General features: G+C 36.5%; 1 protein-coding gene across 49 annotated transcripts in view; it reads left to right on the top strand.

Moving 5' to 3' along the window:
- Positions 1-21,983, top strand: part of LOC145686312 (uncharacterized) — a 955,404-nt gene that overhangs the window by 445,847 nt on the left and 487,574 nt on the right. For 48 of the 49 annotated variants that reach the window (XM_081759467.1, XM_081759462.1, XM_081759468.1 and 45 more), the window contains one exon: positions 13,022-13,093. The exons of the other annotated variant lie outside the window; for it this stretch is intronic. In XM_081759467.1, coding sequence (XP_081615593.1) covers positions 13,022-13,093 — 72 coding nt within the window. The remainder of the gene's footprint in view (positions 1-13,021; positions 13,094-21,983) is intronic. 49 annotated transcript variants of the gene reach the window in all.

Below are 21,983 nucleotides of genomic sequence, written 5' to 3'. Positions count from 1 at the left end.
TCAACTGTACTTCCCCTAATTATCCTATTGAAACTTTCTATAGTGCGTTGTGTAGAGCAAAGACGAGACGAGCAGATACTAGTACGTTTGTTCCGATATAGCCAACAAGGGGGAAATAATAGAGACAAAACATATATTTTTTCCAAAATTTCCCCCTAAAATCTGGAATTAAAATTTTCTGTAGCTGGCAACACTGCTACCAGACAGACGCAAACTATGTTAAATTAAACATTGGTACACCACTAATATATCCTACAAGTATTATGGCGATATTTAAGGAACAAAGCTTCTAATTACCAAAAACAGAAAAGTAGGGAAAAACTAGAAAAATCAAGGGTTAGAACCTAAATACGAATTTTACGTGCGCCCCCTAATTACCCCGTTGTAACGATCTGTAGTTGCGTTTGTTAAGTAAGGACAAATGTTCGATTGGCGTAAGTTGACTTGCACTCGGACGGATAGGTACGGATTTATAAACAAAAATTTCTAATTTTCCCCAAATATAGGATAATTTTAATTTCCCTAATTGCAACACTGCACGTAGGCCCGTCCAATTGACGTCAACAGTTATGTATCCATACGAGGTATCTACCTGGCAAGTCTTAAAGATGTCTTTCTACAATGAAGGAAGCTAAGGGAAAAAAGAAGTAAAGGAAATTCGAAATTAGAAAATTCTCGAATTTTTGACTGGGGTGAAATTTTAGAAGGAAATTCGACACCAGAAGAAAAAGAAATTAATATGAGAAATTATAGTCCAACCATATTTTGGAAGAATAATATCCCGATATCTTAATTAGTGTCCACACAGGAGCGGATTAAACAAGTGAAACACCCGTGTGTGCCACTTTGGCCACCTGGGCCACCGAGTATACATTTGATTACATTTTTTTGACTACTAACTCGTGTTATTGTTGCAGTTATAGTCTCGACTAATAATAATATCGTTGTAAACATAACTTTATAAGGAAAATTTTCTCTCCTTTTTACATCTTAGTTCCAAAACTGTTGGTGAGAAATGCAGTGTGTTTCAAAATAAATTTTGGGGTTTTAAGTCTTCGTAGTACTTATTACATTTTACGTACAATTATAAGTAATGCATCAAGTAAAAGAACACCTCACAGTCTTTGCTACAAGTATTCAATGTGAGATTCATTCGTCACACACGGCACACATCTAGTCGATAGGCGAGAAAGGCCCATAAACTTTCCGCCATATGGCCCGAAACACATTGAATTTAGGGGAGTCTCGTTTCAACTGTACCATCTCCTGAGGATTTGCTAACGGCCAGATGCAAACATTATGAGTGTTCACATTAGCTCTTAGGTGAAACGTCGATTTATCACTGAAAACGACACGATCAGAAAACGATTTATCACAGAAAATCTTCATTGTTATGCAGAAATATTTCTCTTGCGAAATTGGCACGTAAACCGCAGTCTGTAGGCTTTAGCCTGTAGCAACTGCAAACGATAAAGACGTAGTTGCAAGCCTCTCCTTAATATTCTTCACACAGACGGTTGCACTGTACAGATTCAGTCTTTATTAAAACACAAAAAGCTTTCTGCTCTCTAGTCTCCATCTTTGATACTTGCTCTTTCTAACGGCAGACAGAAGAAACAATGCATGTACATGCGTGCGTACAAAACTGTTTCAGTTGCTCTTTCATTTGATATAATATTTATAATTGTAATAGATACTACAAAGTTTCAAAACCCTAATATTAATTTTGGAACACCCTGCATTACTTCAAATTGTGTCATCGTATATTCATGTCTTGTATATACATATAATCAGGGCTGGCCCTAGGCAATTTGTTGCCCCGTGCAATGGCATAATTTGCCGCCTCACCTTTTCTCCAGAAAAAACAAATCTTAAAAGTCATGATTTTAAGTATGTTACTCCAGCATTAACAACGAAGGGGAGGTAAGTGCAGTAGCACTCAGAAAGGCTTAAATACTTACTAAAAATGCAATCCCGTTGTGTCTGTTTTTTTCTTTAAATATTAATCTATTATGTTAGTGAAAGATAAACCAAACACACCTGTAGAGGAAAGATTGCAATCCTTTTTATATAATGCAATATCGAGCTTCAATCTCAATGTATCAGTTTGCAATTCCAGTGCAACTAGCTATTTTATCTTTATTTCTTGATTTTTCTTCTACATCTTCTCACATTTTAAAAAACTTGTTTCTATCTTCAATGATAAGGAACTTGTTTCTGCCCAAAACAAGACTAAGTTTCATATCAAAACTGTGATAACTTACTAAATGGAACAGATATTCACTACTATTCGAGAATTGAATTCTTGCATTTGACAACAATCAAGCAATTTGTGCTCGGATTTATTCGACCATTTGCTTTAGCATTGTCCAAGTGGCCTTAAACTAATGCAACCTAAACATAATTTATGAAGGTAGTATTCAAATAGGTCAGCTTAGTAAGTGTAACTACCATCATCATGAAGTCTGTTTCCAACAAGAAATATTTAATTTAAATAATATACTTATGACAGATTTTGCCAGACCATCCAAGCTTGCCGCTTCACGCAAATGCAAGTGTTGCATATATGGTAGAGCCGGCTCTGCATATCATATATATCTAGTTGAGAAATTATTTATATATGGCATTTAGAAAAATACTATTAGGCAAATTAGTATTAGTTTTCACCTTTAGACAAGTTATTGGAATTTTATACTGTTCGTGACATTATTTTCGTACTTATTAAAGGCCTGCTTTCACGAAAAAACAAAATTTCATTTCTACTTTTATTTCTTAGTTGATATTGATGAAAACTACTGAAACCCGAATTGTTAATAGGTATGGTATTCATGTAAATTGTAAAATATTTGTAGCGTATCAGTATCTAACGTTTAATTTATGTTGCATTTTACGGTGATTACACCTACATAAAAATATTTCATACTTAAATAGACGTAAGATGCATTACAAATGACTATTTGAAAAAAAACGAAATTTAGAAAAAAAACGAGAGGCAATGTTTTTTTTCTAAAAAAAAGAACGTACATTTCTGAAAAAATACGAACCGTTTTTTTTCTATTTACAACACTACTGCTATTGTTCGAAGCAACAAGGATATAAAGTTATCAGAGATGTTGATTTTTTTTATTTATTTTTTTTATAGTGATTCATATAAAAACAGTTTTACAAGCATATTTTTGAACAGTTCCTCTGAGTTGCTTGAAATGACATTTTGAGTGTTTGAATAGACGAAAATGCCGCGACATTGTGTGAATAGAGCGGACAATTTCTGCTACGTGTGTGCAGAAGTAACATTTTTTTTTTTTTTTTTTTTTTTTTTTACAAAAGCAGCTTATAACACCATTAATAAGAAAAGCTTATCAACTTTATTATAGTTGTAAAATTGGAGACCAGGATAAGGTTTGGGCACCCCACATTGTTTGTAACACTTGTGCAAGTAATCTGAGAAACTTGGTTAATGGAAAGAGACATTCAATGCCTTTTGCAGTGCCTATGATTTGGAGGGAGCCAATGACCACATCAAAGATTGTTACTTTTGTATGGTTCCTTCTGTTCAGAAGGGAATTTCCAGGAAGAAGAAGCGGACCTTGGTATATCCTAATATTCCTTCTGCAATGCACGCAGTTGCGCATGGAGAAGGACTTCCTGTTTCTGACCCACCCAAAGAATACGACCTTTCTTCCGATGATCAAGAAGTTGTAGCTCCTGAACCATGTACTTCGAACGACCTTGACTTTGTGGTAAACGACCCCGCAAGTGAACCACATAGACTTACTCAAGAAGAGCTAAGTGATCTAATCAGGAATTTAGATCTACTAAAAAGCAAATCAGAAATTTTAGCATCACGGTTACAACAATGGAATTTATTGCAGGAAGAAGTAAATGTTTCAGTGTATAGCAACAGGGAAAATAAGTTCACCTCATTTTTTATTATGCAAGAAACATTTGTGGCATGTGTAGATATATGTAGTCTTATGAAGACTCCCAAAATTATTACGATCCTACGGATTGGAGGCTCTTCATAGATTCGTCAAAGGTGAGTTTAAAGGTAGTACTTTTACATATTGGAAATGAACTTCCTTCAATTCCAGTAGGTTATGCAGTTCGTTTGAAAGAATCCTATGAAAAGTTGGAACATCTACTTTATGCCATTAAATATTATGATTTTCACTGGTTCATTTGTGGGGACTTCAAGGTGATAGCGCTGTTGTTAGGTACGCAGTTACAGTATACAAAATATTGTTGCTTTATTTGTGAGTGGGACAGTAGAGATCGTGCATCTCACTACGGCAGAAGTGACTGGATTACAAGAGGAACTCTTCAGCCAGGAATGAAAAATGTGCAACATAAACAACTTGTAGATCGTAGGTGAATTTTGGTTCCCCCGCTTTATATTAAATTAGGTCTCGTGAAAAGTTTTGTTAAGAGCATAAACCAAGAGGGTGTGAGGCCTATAAGTACTTGAGAGGAAAATTCCCTCGCTTAAGTAACGCCAAAGTTAAAGAAAGCGTCTTGATAGGACCACAGATTCGACAGCTATTCACAGATCGTCAATTCGATGAAATTCTACAAGGTGAGGAAAAAGCTGCGTGGGAAAGCTTGAAAAGTGTTTGTTCACCGTTCTTGGGAAGACACGCGAGCAACGAATCACAGAGAAATAGTGGCTGAATTGTTATGCTACGAGAAACTTGGTTGCAATATATGTCTGAAACTCCACTTCCTTCATTCCCATCTCGACTTTTTCCCTGAGGATTGTGGAGCAATAAATGACGAATATCGTGACCGTTTTCATAAAATATTCTATCCATGGAGAAGAGATATGAGGGCAAGTAGAGTTCTAACATGTTAGCAGACTACTATTGGATTATTGCAAGGGACGCTCCAGATGTACTGTATAAAAGGCAGGCCAAGCGAAGACGCTCAAAATGAATTCCACAGGAATCTATTTTGTACAAGGGATCTCACGAACCTTTTGCCTATATTGTGGTGTAGTTGTTCTTTTGTAAATTTATATTATATTGTACTTTGCTTCTTTTGGGACTGTTAGATTTTGTCTATACTAATTGTGAATTCTTATTCAACTATAAAGAAGTTAGGATTACTTCGTGCTGATTTTACTTGATGTACCAAAAATATATTTGTGCAAATTTGTTCTACCATTATTTGAAGCTCGTTGTATAACATTGATTTGCGCATTTTAAAGTATGGATGTATGGTAGTACGAGGGTATAAATTTATGGGGTAGTGTTTGTCTTAATTATCCAAACTTATCACATTATTGTTAAATGAATGTAAAAATAGCTTAACCCTCCATCGCTCGAGGAGTGAGTGCAGCGCTCACTTTTGTATTTCTAGAGCTGCCATTGGTCGTTGTAATGTTCTACTGACGTGTGATGCATCTAGCTGTTAGTGGTAATGTTAAGAACGGAATTAAGTTGGTACGAGGTTTGGCGTAAAGAATGAATGAAAATTATAATGTGTTTTGTACTGAACAGCATATAACAGTGATCATGACAGTGGAAGTGAACTATCTGGAGATGAAAATAATGTAAATGAAGAACCCGTAGTGTGGCATGCTTGTGTGGCTCCAGTTTGTGGCGAACACACAATAACAATGTGCATCAGTGTCGTAATAGAAACTAAGTTAGTGACGATAGCACCGAATAGAGATGAAACTGTAAGGGACATGGACACTCAATACTTGAATTTGATTGTTTTCTGTAATTAATCTTTAATCTTTGGTTAATCTTTAATTGTAATTACTTTTGTGTTTGTAGTGTAATATTCTGTTAATAATACAGTATATCTCTATGTTAATAATTCTACGTCCTTCAAATTTTAATGATTAAAGTATTAGTACTTCCTTGAAAAATAAAAGATTCTTTTCATGATTATTATCAAATTTAATAAAAGAAATCACAAACACAATATTGTAAATGGAAAAAAAGAAGAAAGTAAATTATTAAGTGCAAAATGTGTGGTTTGACCGATGAACGGTTAATCTCGGTATTTACAACTAATTTGGTTAAATGTTTTCATAAATTTTAATGCATTTGAAATATACCGATAGTGTTGTACAAGGGTAAATTTTTTCATAACCAGAGCTAAGAATAATATACTACTATTAAATTTTCTCATATTATGCTTAAATGAATGCAAAAATCATAAATTTATACAATTTACATACTTTCGATCAAAATTTGTTGAACAGTGTTTTTAGTCCACATTAGTAATTTGTCAACAAAAAGTTGATAATTTTACGTTTTAACTTAGTTACTAGAAATGCAAAGAGGAGTATATAATACATGCGTACAAGTAAATGACAGCAAGTGGAAAATCATTACAAGTGCAATATAAAGTTGTATTACTGAATTATTGTAAGATTGCTTACCTTATTTTTTGCTATTGAAAGTTTGTTTGAAAAATATTTTTTATTGATAATTCACGACGAAACGATTGAAAAATAAAGATTTAATAAAAGTATTTAATTGCTATTATCTGTTTAAAAAAATCGTGCCAAGCGGGACAAACTAAGTCTGCTAAATATTATTTCGATGGTAATTCTATGAGGCATTAATATGTTTGGTCTAGTACAACTTCAAAATATTTTTCTGCTTTTAAGCATTTTATTATTTTCTGCTTTCAGGTCTTTCTTTGAAGTCGATTCATATTCCTTTTTTTTTTTTAAAAAAAAAAAAAAAGTTTTTATTTTCAACTTTTTAGTGCGTTTTTGAATTTTCTCATTTTTCTTGTAAGTTTGTTTAATTTTTACTCTTTTGATGTCCAAGATGCTCCTCATAGTGGGTGACCAATCACATTAAAAGTGGGTGATATTGGGGCAAAAGTCTAAGAAAACAGTTCTACAAGGAATCTTGACATCGCCAATTACCTAAACATCCATCACCAAACGGTGTTCAACTATTGGAGAAAGCTGGCTCTAAAGATTTTCTTTAACGTTTGGTTATATGCAATCCACAGTTGTTTAATACCTAGTTGCTCATATTTTAGGATATGTTTTTTCATCAAGCTTTGGACAAATTATTTGATCTTTTAGTGGATATGTACTTTTTATAATAATTGAGGTCATAGTGGAAGGAAAATTGTTATATTTGAATGAACAAAGGAACGTAAATATTGTAAAATCTTTTTACCAATACTTTTTTTTATTCTTTTACTCGAGATTTCTTCATAGTTTGTTATTAAAATACTGACTAACCTATCCTCATTTTATTGTCCTAGAAAACCTACAAGCAATCTTGACATCGCCAGTGACGTAAACATCCATCAGCAAACGGTGTTCAACCATAGAAGAAAACTGGCTCCTAAACATGCTCTTAAACCTCCATCAATCACCAATTATACGTAAGAACCTCCCTTAAAGATAAGCTTATTCAATTAGTGAAAACCACAATCAAATATGACCAACAGTTCTGGATATAATTGCAAACATACATACATACAAGTCAGATTGAGAACGTCCTTTGTCTTCTGTAGTCTGTTAAGAAAACAGAGCCCTATTACGCACACTGACGCAAGTAATGCTGCAAATATCATGGTTACGGAAGCGTTGTGGAGGACATCGCGTATTTTATGTACTTTTGTCGACAACTTTGAACACGACGCTTCTTGTTTCTCAAGAAAAATCAATCGCCTGTAAATTGTGAAAGAACAGACGACATAGAAACACAAAGAAGAGATAGTAAAATTGGATTGAGTTTACATCAAAGAAAGATATGAGAAACGAGTTATCTTTCAACTTATTGCTTATTCCGTAACGGTTTGCGCCGACGCAATGCAGAATGAGTTTTAGATTACGATAACCGGCATAGCAGTTATTCGCTAAGGCTGGTTCGAAATGTGGTCGATTAATTTTGTATGCTGTGACCTGTGTCTGTCACACTAACCGCGTCCTACCCGCGTTAGTTTGCGGTGCTGTAAACCTTATAGCACTCTCTTGTCTTAGCTTATTGATACTTACTCATGATATCACATTTCCCGGTAGGTTACGAAAGAATTTCCTTGTACAAGCATATCTAGTAATTGTGGAAATTCGCTAATAGAGTTTAAAAGTGATTATTTCTGTATTTGTAGTCCTTACTTTCTCGGCCCGAAATAACTCTGTGCCTACGGTAATTGTAGTATGAATGTAAGGTGGATGTTCAATAATTTACGTAATTACTACAGAAGTACATTTTTACAGGAAAATGTAAAATGTTTTTGTATCCGTTATCATTGTGAGCTCAGATTGTAAATGTGTGCAGTGTTGACTTCAAAGGTAGACAAAAACAGTCGTGATAACTGATGCACCACTCTGAACAACTATATTCAAGAAGGTATAACGTCGTTGGCTTCCCGCGCTTGGACCTGCTCGTCACTAGCGGTGTGGTAAGAGGGTACCCAATCACCACCAACCGTCTACTGCGCTCAACGAGCCACGAGTAACCAAGCTGGCCACTCCCCATAAACGTCACTACAGCTTTTCGCGGGAAGCCAACGACGTTATACCTTCTGTACTACAGGAAATTTAATTTGCTTCTACAGTGCAACGAATGCTATCTCATTATCTCTGTCGGCCGTAGTCGTAGCTAATTGCAACGTATGTTCATGTTGGGGTCGCGATAGCTCAGTGGTAGAGTTTTCCCTTTTTGGTGCATGATGTCCATTGTTGGATCCCAGCTCGCGCCAAGTGAGCTTTGTGGTGGACGAACACTGTATGTTTGGGTTTCCTCGGGTTCTCCCAACTTTCTTCATTCTACCATTTTAGTCCTTTCTCATCATAGTCTCCTTTAGCCTAACCGGCATAATCGTGGGACGTGAAACTTAAAGATTTTATTTGTCTGCTCATGTCAGTAGTCAATTACATCATTGCACCGTACCGTAACGAGGTCGTTGCATTTTAGTTTGAACTCCTAACAGTGTATATTTCAGATTGAAATATGAAATGAATTACAGTATTACTTACTAAAGTTCGGAAGTTTTATGCAAAACTATAAAATGACAGTTTATATTAATATTTGTACTACCTTCCTTCAATGTTTAAGTAATATTAGTTGCAATGTAGCCAGTATGTACTGAAATACTGTAATGTTGTCATGATGATTTTTTATTTTCAAGACAGCATGAGCTAAGAAGCTAAGTATGAAGGAAAAATATTCATGAGTTAATTTTCGTATTCCGAACATTAAAGAAAAAGAAATACTGGTAGTTAAGTAATAACAATAGGGTTAATCCATACGAAGTGGTCCAGAGGTGGTTGCTCGACCATCTCTGAAAATTATAGAAATTGGAGTATGATGAACCTTGTGTATGAGAAGGTCAATAACATAATTCACGTTGTGGTATGTACAGCTCACAGATGACGAGAAGAACCCTAGCAGAAATAGTGTGACGTAGGTATGGGCTCTCCCACTTTTCGCACGGGGGTTTCAAGTGACACCATGGAATACCACACAGATAACTACCCGGAGTAGCAGACGACATCTAAGTATAGACCACACCTCAAAAACCGAAAATGGACTTGACCGTGTCGTTGACCTTTCCCCGCTACCTCTGTTTTAGGGTTCTTCTCGTCATCTGTAAGCTGTACAAGTGTTCCTGAATGGCGGCCATTTTCATTGTCGATGGAGTGCCAATTTTTGCATTAGCAAGCGTTTACGAAATCTACAGTTGCTCAGGACGTAAGAATCAGACGAACACCCAACAAAAATGAACGTTTACAGGAGAGACTGAGGTACACAAAGAATATAAACTTTTGCTTCTAAATAAATGCGCAGAGTTGCAAACCAATACATACAACCACCAGAAAAACAACAGAAAATTAAACTTTTAAAGGGGCTATATTTTGGAATGGCATAAAGTGAGGGGCTCGTAATTTTTGTGCTGGATACTATTGCATGTAAAGAGTCTGTAGAAGTATCCACATCTAGGATGTTACTGGCACCGTAGATTTACGGGGATCCGAAAGTTGAAGTTTGTGATTTTGATGGAATTTTTGGGGCGTAAAATCTCTGGAGGGCAAAGTCCTAAAAGTTGTTGCTTAGGCCACAAAGTGATTCAATATGTGAATAAACTATTGCAAAAAAAATCATGACCGATATTACATGGAGAAAAAAGTGAGAACATGGTAAAAACGCGAAGAAAGCACTGCGTGACGATGGTCGTAGCCCGTAAAAATTTAAATGTTTGGATGTGTGTCATACTAGATCATGCTAGCATGTGTGTCATGCTAGATCTCAAAAACTACGCGTGGTGCAGCAATTAGTCCGCTTTTGTTTGTGTTCAGTTGTGCTAAAACTTGCGAGTGGCGATTGTTCCATCTTTCTAGATCCAAGATCATTGCCAGGTCTATATGGTAAGGGGGTTAACTCCCCCTTGCTCCCACGACACCCATTGTCAAACTGGACCGCGGTATCAAGGCATTTAATGTATCTGCAAAGTATCATTGAAATTCAATTCCGGCGCCATTCAGGAATTACTTTGTGGCCTACGCAGCAATTTTTAGGACTTTGCCCTCCAGAGATATTACTCCCCGAAAGTGCCATCAAAATCACAAACTTCAACTTTCGGATCCCCATAAATCTACGGTACCAGTAATATAATTTTTGTGCTGGATACTATTGCATGCAAAAAGTCTGTAGAAATATCCACAGTTATGATGAGTCCCTCACTTTATGCCATTCCAAAATACAGCCCCTTCGTGTACCTCAGGAGCAACTGTATTTTCATAAACGCTTGCAATTATAATTTTCGGCGATGGTCGAGCAACCATTTTCACAATTTTTGGACCACTTCAGATGGATTGACCCAATAACAATCCTAAATATATGAGAGGCTTTAAATTTAAATCAGTAAGTTCATATTCTCTGTGAAGCGTTTTCCCTGATTTCGCAGATTTTGTGTACTGATACATTTTGAGGTCACAGTAAGAATTAATGTATAATATAGACCATTTATCTTAAAATGACGTAACATTTAAACCAGTGGATAAAATTCGATGAAATTTTGTAATGCGCAAGTTTCTACAGAGGGACATCTTTTAAATACCCCGTAATATCACCGGATTAACAATGTGGCTGCGTAACATAAAGTTATGTTTCATTCTAGTTGATGACAGTTATTTTAGTTATCCTTTTGTTTTTCTTTTTCATTTCCTTATTGAAGAAAATATTTATTCATTGCGAAACGTAGCAAGTACTCTAGCATATAGTTTTCAAAAAGATCAATGCACTATCTTTCACATAAATCACATTGCTTTAGCACAATCTTCAGCTGAAAGACTATGTTGCATATTGTTTATTTACATTTAACTGTATAAGACATTCCAATATAACTATTCAGAATGAAATTAATTTTTGTTACTATAAAGGTAACCAAGAAATATCCGTTGCTTTTTCACCAACCACCTTCGAACATCGATATGTCACCTAAGATGTACCTGGAAAATCAAAAATAGTTCCCATCAGCATCGACGACCTTCTGTCAACATTCTGGAAAGCCATAGATTCCATCGCGGTAGAACTTGTGGGCCATGAAGCGAAGAAGGTATCAAGTGCAGTTTGCACCTCTACTAGGGATTTAAACTGGTGTCCTCTAAGGTGATTGTGCAAGGAATGGTACAGGTGATAATAGGACGGTGCGATGTCCAGGGAGTATGGCAGATGCAATAGCATTTCCTATCTAAAGCGTAGAATGGTGTTGTGGGTTATCCTATCCACGTGGGGCTTAGCGTTGTCCTGTAAGTGGAGGACCCCTTTGCGATTCAGAAATGCTGGCTCCAGAGTTTTGAGTTTTTCTTTAATACGACTCAACTGCTGACAGTACACAGTTGCATTGATCCTCTGACCACCTGGTAGCAGTTTCCGATGCACGATGCCGCGAGCAGTCCACTAAACACACACAAGGACCTTCTTTTGATGCAGTGCTGGTTTCGGCTGTTTTGGAACCGTGTCATGGGATGCTAACAAGTGATGATGGCGCTGTTGAGTTTCGTACAGGACCCACTTCTCATCACATGTCAACACTCCTGTCCAGAAATGGCTCCTTCCTCAGACGAGACAGCAAGTAAACACAACTCCGGGCCAGAAGGCAACGCGAGCACACACCTAACTCATGTGGGGCCCATCGAGCCAACTTGTAGTGCTTCCCAAGTTGATGAAGGTGCTGTCGAATGATTTCTCCACTCACATTGAATTGTAGTTCAGTTCTTCACACTGTTCGCCTCAATTGGTGCCTGAAGATATTCTTTTTGTACATGTGTTGGTCTTTCTGTACGTGGTGCGTCTTCGAGTGCTCCCTTACCGTCCTTAAACTTCTAAAACTACCGCTGCACTGTCAACGTAGTCACGACACCCTCACCAAAGACCTGGCATGTCTTCCGCTCCGCTGCAGCGACGTTTGACCCCGGTTTGAACTCGTGCAACATACACACCCTTATGATGCTCTGTGTAGGTCCCTTGTTCACTCTGTCCTTACGCAAGTTCACAATATAACTGAACTGCCACAACCAGGTAGTATGTTGGATATACCCACGCCAACAATTGATCTTCGCCTTATCTCCATTCGCATTCAACTCACGGTGTGAGGGCTAATTGAACACAGACCTCAACAAAAAGCGACAGAACTTTGTTGGTTACCTTATAGATTACAGGCTGGATATGACTATAAAACAGAATGAACAATGTGACAAACTCCTTACTCATTTGCTTAGAGCTAATTCAGAATATTAAAAGTAATACTATTGATTTACTCGAACGTAAGAAGAATCTTTAAATCTGATAGACATCTGCAAAGAAATCATACCATAAATTAATAGTAGTTTGACATTGGATTTATGCTAATATTATAGGAAACTTTTAAAAACAATTTTAACATTATAAATTAAACTTAGTACTTAGCTCCTATTTATTAGAGTTGTTAATACTGATTAAGAACTATCTTTATTTTTATGAAAGTCAATCTCTTTTTGTTAAGTGAATAAGTCGGTAATTCACAGTAATTATAATTTCTTCGTTTTAATTTATAGCTCGACTGAGGAAACCAGAACTTATCATCAGAGAAAATCAACCAATAGAATTACCACCGGAAGTGGTCAGAGGTAGTGTACTTTCTGCATGATAATGGGTTACGTTGCAGTTAAGACATTAATAATGACTTGAATTTGCTTGCATGATATTGTGTGTTAGCTCTTTGTTGCTCTAAGGTTAATGCCTTTTATGCTTTTCAGGCTTAATCTCTTCTGAACTGAATGCATTCAATGGCAGAATTGGTGTTTGTGTTGTAACCTGTGATGTCTTTGAGGCTTACTGTTAAACTGTAACGCATGAAGTTCCCTTCGGAGTTCTTCCGAATGTTATCAAGAATAAATCTTTCTTGCTGACTAACTTATGATGCAAATTATCTATTATATATTTTATAGTTCATCTTGATGTTGCTACAACTAGTAACATGTTTCACCTTAAATAGCATGAAAACGGCAAAAAAATGAATTTATAGCAGCACCAATATTTCAAAGAACTCTGAAAACTGATTCGTTTTTATAAATGTATTAAGTCTTATAAGTATATACAATAATGTAATTCCAGAAAAGAGGGAAAACATAGTTACCTAGGTACGCACACTAAATATTATACTATTAGCCCTTCTGCTAATTACAGTGTGTCTGTGAAATTGTGCTACCCAAAGTTCGATTGTGTATATCTTATGAAACAAGAACGATAAAGACTTGAGACTTGACACAAATCTAAGCGTGTTTAATGTTGGTATTTTGGAGATGATGACTAATGTTAGAATTTGTAACGATTTTGTGTAGTAACGAAAGAAAGTACCGAAAGTGTTAAAAAGAAAAAGTGCAAAATGAAGGAAATCAATATTCAGTTGCAGAGAACTGATTTCCTGCTGGTGAATCCATGTGTATATGCGCAGTGTGGATCAACATTTATCCATTGGTGCGAAAATGTGACAAAATTGATGCAGTGTTGCCATGTAAAAAGGCTGTTTAAGGCAAGTCCATAAAATGGGTGTTATATAGAAACGTGGCTCCTGTGAACACTGTTCTCGTAAAATTTCTGCAACAGGTGTTTTTATGGGTTTTAATTAATGATGGGTTATCAATTATATGCAAATTCTCATTACTTGAGTTTTTATGCAAAACAATTACTCAGCTATAGCTTGCAAACCTGGAATCGTCGTGGAAAGAGAAGGTCACTTTACAGCAAATAATCGAAGTGGCTGCCCCGTTTTTGCAGACACACATTTACACGCTTCACTATGTTTCTTGACACCTTTTTAAGAGTGTTTCTGGTGATTGATGTAATTTCTGTTTCAGTGTTTGTCTTTAGTTTCTCAATGCTCCTGGGGTTATTCTTGTACACCACATTGTTCAGGTAACCCCATAAGAAAAAGTCAGGTGATGTTAAGTCTGGAGAACGGAGGGCCTCAAAGTTTTGGAGATAATGTGGTCACCAAAAAATTCCCCTAACATTTCTAATGTTTCGTTGGAAGTGAGGTACGTTGCCCCGTCCTGTTGGAATCAACAGCAGCGTTCATCGTCCTGTAATAGCGATATGAACTGCACGATCAATTCTCTGTGCACTGCACCATCTGTCGTATTGAAAACTAAAGGTCCAACAATACGGAGACGCGTTATTCAACACCACATACCTATCTTCTACGGATGAAGTGGAACTTCCTACAGAGTGTGCGGATTCTCAGATGAGCAGTACCGCGAGTCTTGACTGTTAATACACCCAATCAAATGGAACCACGTTTCGTTTGTGTAGAACACTTTGTTCAGAATGTCCATGCCTTTGTCCCGAATTAATTGTTGAAGTCAACAGTACCTCACTCTAGCAGCCTTGTCAACTTTAAGTTCTGGAACTGCTCGAATTCTGTAAGGGTGTAGCTTTAATTTCCGTACGGCTTTGAGTCGTAGGCTTACGCAAGCCAGATTATGAACTGAGTTTACGAATTGACTCCTTTAAGGAAACAGTCATTCGTTCCTCAACATCATGAAGAATGTCGTCAGTTAGTATTGTGGGTCTTCCAGAGCAATCCCTGTTGCGAACGGAACCTTTTGCACGAAATCGCTGCCCAAGGCAACATATTGTGGCTTTGTGTGGTAATGGTGAATCTGGAAACCTTTACCTAAGCGAACTTTCACGGCTTCGTAAGACGAAGTGTTAAAATAACACAACAATCCACACCCTCTCTTGAATAGAAAATCTCATTTTAAAACTTTTGCAACTACTACCACAAATATATCTCTAATGCAACAGCAGTTATTTGTCAGCACCCCCAACATCAACCATGAAAACTCTCCACACAATGACATTTTTCAGGTCGCTATTAATCTGCCTCCACCGCGTGTCATTGACCCAAGGACGGTAGGGTTGGCAGCTGTAGGTGAGTAATTTCTTTACCCCAAATTTTTGCATAAAAACTCAGGTTATCAATTATGTGCAAATTCTCATTGCTTATGATTAATTAACCTAAAACATACTTATTACAGTAATTTTACAACAACAGTGTTGGTAGGGACTGCGTTTCTGGAAAAACACGCATTTTACGGACTTGCTATTTTGCATTAAATAGCCTTTTTACATGGCAACACTGCATCAACTTTGTCACATTTTCGCACCAACGGATAAATGTTGATGCATACTGCACATATGTGCAGGGATACACCCGCAAAAAATCAGTCTTATGCAACTATATATTGATTTTCTTCATTTTGTACATTTTTATTTTACACTTTCGGTACCTTATTTCGTTACTACACAAAAACGTTACAAATTCCAGCATTGGTCATGATATCGAAGATATCTACATAGAACACTCTTACATTTGTTTCATGCCATGTGTTAGGTCTTTATCGTTTTTGGTTTAAAAGATATACGCTATCAAACTTCGGACTACACAACTTTACGAACACAATGTATCTTATCCAAATGGGCTGCTATATTTTGGAATCAATATCACATAATAATAATAATTACCTTACGATATATGAAGCAAGGGATTAGTGGTGGATAATAAAACTAGTTGGACGGGTATTTCTATATAAGAATGAAAAAAGCAGGAAAAAAATAATAACGAGGAAAAAATTACAATCGAAAAATAGATTTGAAGAACTTAAGAAAGAAAGAAATTACAAATTAGAAGTGAGAAATGAAAAAGAGTAAAGAATATGAAGGAAGAATGCTAGGTAAAGGAGCAATTAGCAAAGACGAAAGTTATGTGTGGGAAAGTAGAGCGAATGTAGTGATGTGAAGTATTATAGTAGTTAAGATAGGAGGGCAGTCCGCATCTTGAATGGTAATGCAATAGTCTTCCTACCTTCTTTCGGCGAATATCACAGTCCGGTAAAAGGATTTTTAGGGTTCTTATGCGGAGGTGGTAAAGTTGCTGTTGTGATAGGTTGCGTGTTCTGGAACAAGTAGATAAAAAATATTTGCCCGTTTGGAATATGTGTGATAGTTAATGCGAATCGAAAGAACAACAGAGAAAGCTGGACAGTGTGTATATTTAAGAGGGTAAATGAGGTTAGAACTATGAAAATTAAAGGAATGGTCGAAAGTAGGCGTTATCTTCGTGATAGTGTGTTGGAAAGTCACATTGGTATTGGACATAGCAAGAAGTTTTACATCTCATAATCAGTTTCTGCATTTTTCCGGTCATGTGGAATATTCCAAAGGACCAGTTCTCATAATGAGGGTGTAGATTTAAGGTATTTCGGTAAGTGATTTTAAACCGGATCTGAAAAGCCTAGTGATGTGGTGATTATTGGGTAAGAAGGAATAATTCATTTCTATAGGGAATGATATTGGGCAATAGACTTGGGACAAAATAATTTTGTTGGCTTTGAAGAAGGGGGACATTGAAGCAGAAGATTATTGCACGATTAAATTATTAAGTAATAGGATTGAGGAGATATTTCCTGATGGAGAGTGATATTGAGAAGGCGTTGTAATGTTTAAGGGAACAGATTCGGAGCAGATTTCCCTAAGCAAAGGCATAAGACAAGAAGCATTCGATTCTATGAGGGTAAGCAGTGACAGTTGTGAAATTTAAGTATTGCACACTGTTGGTAGGACTGATGCATGTGTTAGTTTATAGACGACTGTCCGGAAGGTATTCTTGCGGATAAAGAAAGATGACTCCATGGTTAAAAAGGATCAGGTTGACTGGGCAGTTGCTGGATGAAGGAAAAGTTCTAGTGCTGACGTAAGTTCATTTTAGAAAATTGTCCTCTATGAATTGAAGGTAGAGGAAAGGTTGAAGTGGTGAGGAGCGGAGTATTTGCTTTTGTCCAAACGCCTTATAAATAGATTGGGGTGACAATTCCATGGCAATGAACTCGATTTAAAGATAAACTATTCAATAAATTTTTAGGAGGTTTCGTGTTACTGAAACGTAAGCAGCAATTCTTGAACAATTTCAGGGTTCTGAGCACTAAAATGAAAATTGAAATTGTTTCTTGTTCTGAAAATTTAGAGGGAAAAGGGATATAGATGGAAAAGGGAAGATTCCGAAACTAATAGGAAATTTAAATATATTTTTTGGGACTTCCATGACGGAACTCCCAGTATGTTACAAGCTCTACACATTTTTAAGAATGACATGTACTAGAATCTTTGTAGTATTTTTTGCACAAAATTTCTACCGCTTTATACAAAGAAACTTAAGAAAATTTGCGCAAATAAGATAAAATGGTAAGTGTTCCTAAACATTTAACGAAATCTCTGTTTTGTTCCAGTTTTACTGGTGGAACTGCCAATATGTTTAGATACTTTACATTTGTCATAGAGCATTGGACATGTACTAGAACAATGGTAGAGCTTTCTTCATGCAGAAAATTTATGACAATTTGTTCGAAGGAAAATGGAAGAATGTATCAAAATTGTAGGATTTCGTGATGATAGGTTTCCAAATTTTCCCTTTATCCCAATTTCCATAAAATTTCCTATTTTCGTTTGAAATAAAGTGGCTTAAACTTTGTACATAAAATGAATACAATGTCCTTAGTATATGTGGCTATGAGAAAATGTATAATATTTGTGAACATATTGGAAGTTACATCACGAAAATCGCAATGATACATCACTTTTGGATTTTTTCCCTTTTCCTTCCGTAACTTCAAACCAAGAACTAATTACGATATTTCATTGAGATTTTCATCTTAGAACCCTAAAATTATCCATATATGTATATATTCTGTTACAAAAGCTTTGTTGACTGCGTAACGAGAAATATAACTAATTTCTGTGGTTGTCCTGAAGGAATTTTTAATACAGTAAATTCTGTAGTTTACATAGCCACGTATAATCTTCGTACGATTATTATGCACAAAGTTTATGCACCTTTATTCAAATATATTTATGTATTCAATTATTAAGAAGAAAATTGTGAAAATTAACAAAAATAAGGAAAACGGAAAGTATATATTTATATATTGAAGTATTAAGAAGAAAAATAAACTTACGAAAATGAGGCAGAAAGGAAAGTGTTTCTAAACATTTGACGGGATCTGTAAATTTTGCGATTTTTTCGTAGCCACTTACACTCAGACATCGGTACAAAATATATAGCACTTTGTTTCTTCTGTACAAAATGTATAACACTTTATTGGAAGTTAAATTTATGAAAACTGTAAGATTTCCTCACATGTAATGTGGGTTCCTGTCATCGTGACATTCATTTAGACATGTTAACAGAAGCCTCGGAGAAAGACTAATAATTTGGCACATCAAAGCAAAGTGCAACAGGATTTATAGATCACAAATGAATAATATCAGCAATTAAACCTGTTTAATTTGTTAGTGATATATTTACTTTTATTATTCGTAAGACTTGGTAATACGATGTTATTGTTCTAAATTTGCATGCCTCAACAGAACATAAAAATGACTATCTAAAGAGCTTCTGGTAAGAAGTAGAACTTGTACTTTACCAGTTGCAACATTACCGCATGAAAACTATTATTCAATTTCAGTGCGAAGCTAGAGCTAGAAAACATTTTCAAACTAATTGTAGGGAACGACAGTCTGCATAAGGAAAGTAATAATAACAGTGTTAAGCTCATGAATCCAAAAACTTTAAATTAAACAATACAAAATTTCCACATCGCGAAATTCATAAATATATTTGGGTCTACCAGGTGCAAAAATGCATAATGGAAGTCATTTTGATCTATTACAAAGCTGACTGTAATACGGAACATTCCCCGGTAGCATCGTTTATAACTGAGAGATCAACATTTAAAAAATGAAATAATTAGCATCCGATAACGGAGAGGTTGAGTGTTAAAGAAATTAGATTAGGGGCAGCGAAGAGGGAATATTGAAATTATTGAACTTGAAAGTAAAACACCTACCCACACACACACACACACACACACACATATATATATATATATATATATATATATATATATATATATATACAGGAGCTCGACAAAAAATCTAAAACGTTTGCAAAAGTGTGAAAATCGAACCTAGTATGGTGTGGGGCCTCCTTTTGCATCCAAAACAGCTTAGATTCGACGTGGAATACACGTATGCAATTCCGGAATCGTAGTGTATGGAATTTTGTGCCATTGTTCTTCCAAAACATGGCGCAGTTCCTTAAGGGATGCTGGTGGAGAGCAATGAGACCGAACACACCTTTCTAATTCACACCACAATGGCTCAATGATGTTCAGACCTGGTGATTGTGGGACCCAGGGGAGGTGTGATAGCTCCTGATCATGCTCTTCAAACCATGATTTCACCGTTTTTGCAGCGTGACAGGGTGCCAAATCATCTTGGTGGATGCCATCACCATCAGGGAAGAATATTTGGGCCATGGGTAAAACCTGGTCCCCCAAAATGGCCTCATACGCCTTAGCATTCATCATTCCATGCAGGGCTATGATGGTACCTGCAGAAAACCACAATATTATTGCCCATACTGTAACAGAACCACCCCCATGCTTTACAGTTGGGAGCAGACAGTCTGTATCATATGATGGTGTTCTCCATACGTAAACACGACCGGTTGTTGGAAACAAGGTGAAGGTCGATTCATCGGACCACATTACGTGTTTCCACTGCTTATGAGTCCTCGCCTTCTGGTCCTTGCACCACTGGATACGCCTCTTCGCATTTATTTATTTATTTATTGAACAATTTCCCAGATACAGCATAACTTTGCCATTTTACACAGGGACATGCTAACAAAAGAAAGAAAAAAAAACAAGACAACAATAACAACAACATAGAAAAAAAGAGTGTAAAAGTAAAACTATTCCGTCAAAGCTCGTTTAATTGCTCTTTCAAACACTGGGTAGCTCGAAAAAATGTCCACATCAGTTGTTACTTGATTATAACTGTTTGGTATTCTATAAAAAAGAGACCTCTGTATAACAGCCAACCTAGAACGGGCAAGATGGAATAGGTGGGTATTCCGAGTGATGCGGGAAGGGACACGTAAGGATAGTTCCTGAAGTAATATTTCCGATCTTAAGGTTCCATTAACTATTTTATGTAGATATTTCAGGTCAGAGATAATTCTGCGTACTTCAGGAGTCTGAATATTAAGATGTCGCAAGAGCTCCTTCTTAGATAATATTCGAAGTGCAGGAACACGAAATCGGACTATAGCAATGAAGAAATGAGAACAGAATCAAGTCTGGAGAGATGTGTAGGTGCTGCCATGGCCCATATGGGTGAGCAGTATTCGATCTTGGGCGCTATTAAAGTCTTATAAAAAGTTGCTAATGAAGAAACAGTGCGTAGTTCGGTGAATCGATAAAGAAGTCCCAACATGCGCATTGAATTCTTTAGTATTGAGGAGATGTGGTCAGAGAAGGTGAGTTTTGAATCAAAGATGACACCAAGATCGTTATGACTAGCAGAATGTGTGATAGGGGAATCGTTGATATGGTATGTGGAAGGAACAGGAGACTTTTTCAAAGTAATAGTAATACTGTCACATTTCTTACTGTTGAGTTTCAAGTGCCACATTTCACACCAGCCTGTAAGGTAATTTATGTCTTCCTGTAGAGCAATTGTGTCATGGAGACACGATATTTCTCTGTATAACTTACAATCGTCAGCAAAAAGCAGAAGGCCACTAGGTTGAGCTGATAAGTGCGTGTAGAGATCATCCAAATACAGGACAAACAGTAGAGGCCCAAGTACACTCCCCTGAGGCACCCCTGAGATCACGGGTTGGGGGTTAGAAGTCGCCCCTGAAAGAACAACTCTCTGTTTACGGTCCTTCAAGTAGCTTGTGATTAGAGAGAGAAATTTGCCATGTACATTAAATCTATTGGGGAGTTTATGAAGAAGATGAATGTGACTGACAGAATCAAAGGCCTTCGAGAGATCAAAGTAGATAACATCTAATTGAGTATTGTTATTCATACATTTGACTGCACAGGAAAGAAGAGTACTTAAGTTTGAGAGACTTGAGCTTTTCGGTAGAAAGCCGTGCTGAGAACTATGGATGTAAGGTGAGGTGAATTTAAGTAGCCTGTCTTTAATTATTTTTTCGCAGATAATTGATATTACAGAAAGAAGAGATATTGGCCTATAGGAGGATACATGATCTTTAAGTCCTGATTTATATATTGGGGTCACGTGAGCCAGTTTCCAACTGGTGGGATAATACCCTTCCTTGAAGCATCTATTGAATAAGATAGATAGAGGAACCGCAATAACTGAAGCAGTTTTGTTGAGAAAGAGAGGACTAATTTTATCAGGTCCAAGTGATCTATGTGGAGATAACGATAGCAAGAGAGCCAGAACTTCGCCCGGGGTGGTAGAGAGAATGGATAAGGTGTCCGAACAGATGGGGTGGAGAGGGGGGAGATGGGTTGTAGAGGAAAGGGAAGTAAATGTTTTGCAGAAGTAGTTATTGAAGAGGTCTGGTCTTTGATTATCACTCGCTTCAGTATTTTCATCATGAATTGTTGCAGGTATGCCCGGAGATTTTGTTCTAGATTT

This window comes from Thermobia domestica, chromosome 5 (genome assembly GCF_964235325.1).
Source record: "Thermobia domestica chromosome 5, izTheDome1.hap1.1, whole genome shotgun sequence".
In the NCBI taxonomy this organism is placed as follows: domain Eukaryota; kingdom Metazoa; phylum Arthropoda; class Insecta; order Zygentoma; family Lepismatidae; genus Thermobia; species Thermobia domestica.
The sequence above is the reverse complement of the archived record's forward strand: the minus strand, read 5'-3'. Positions and strand labels throughout refer to the sequence as shown.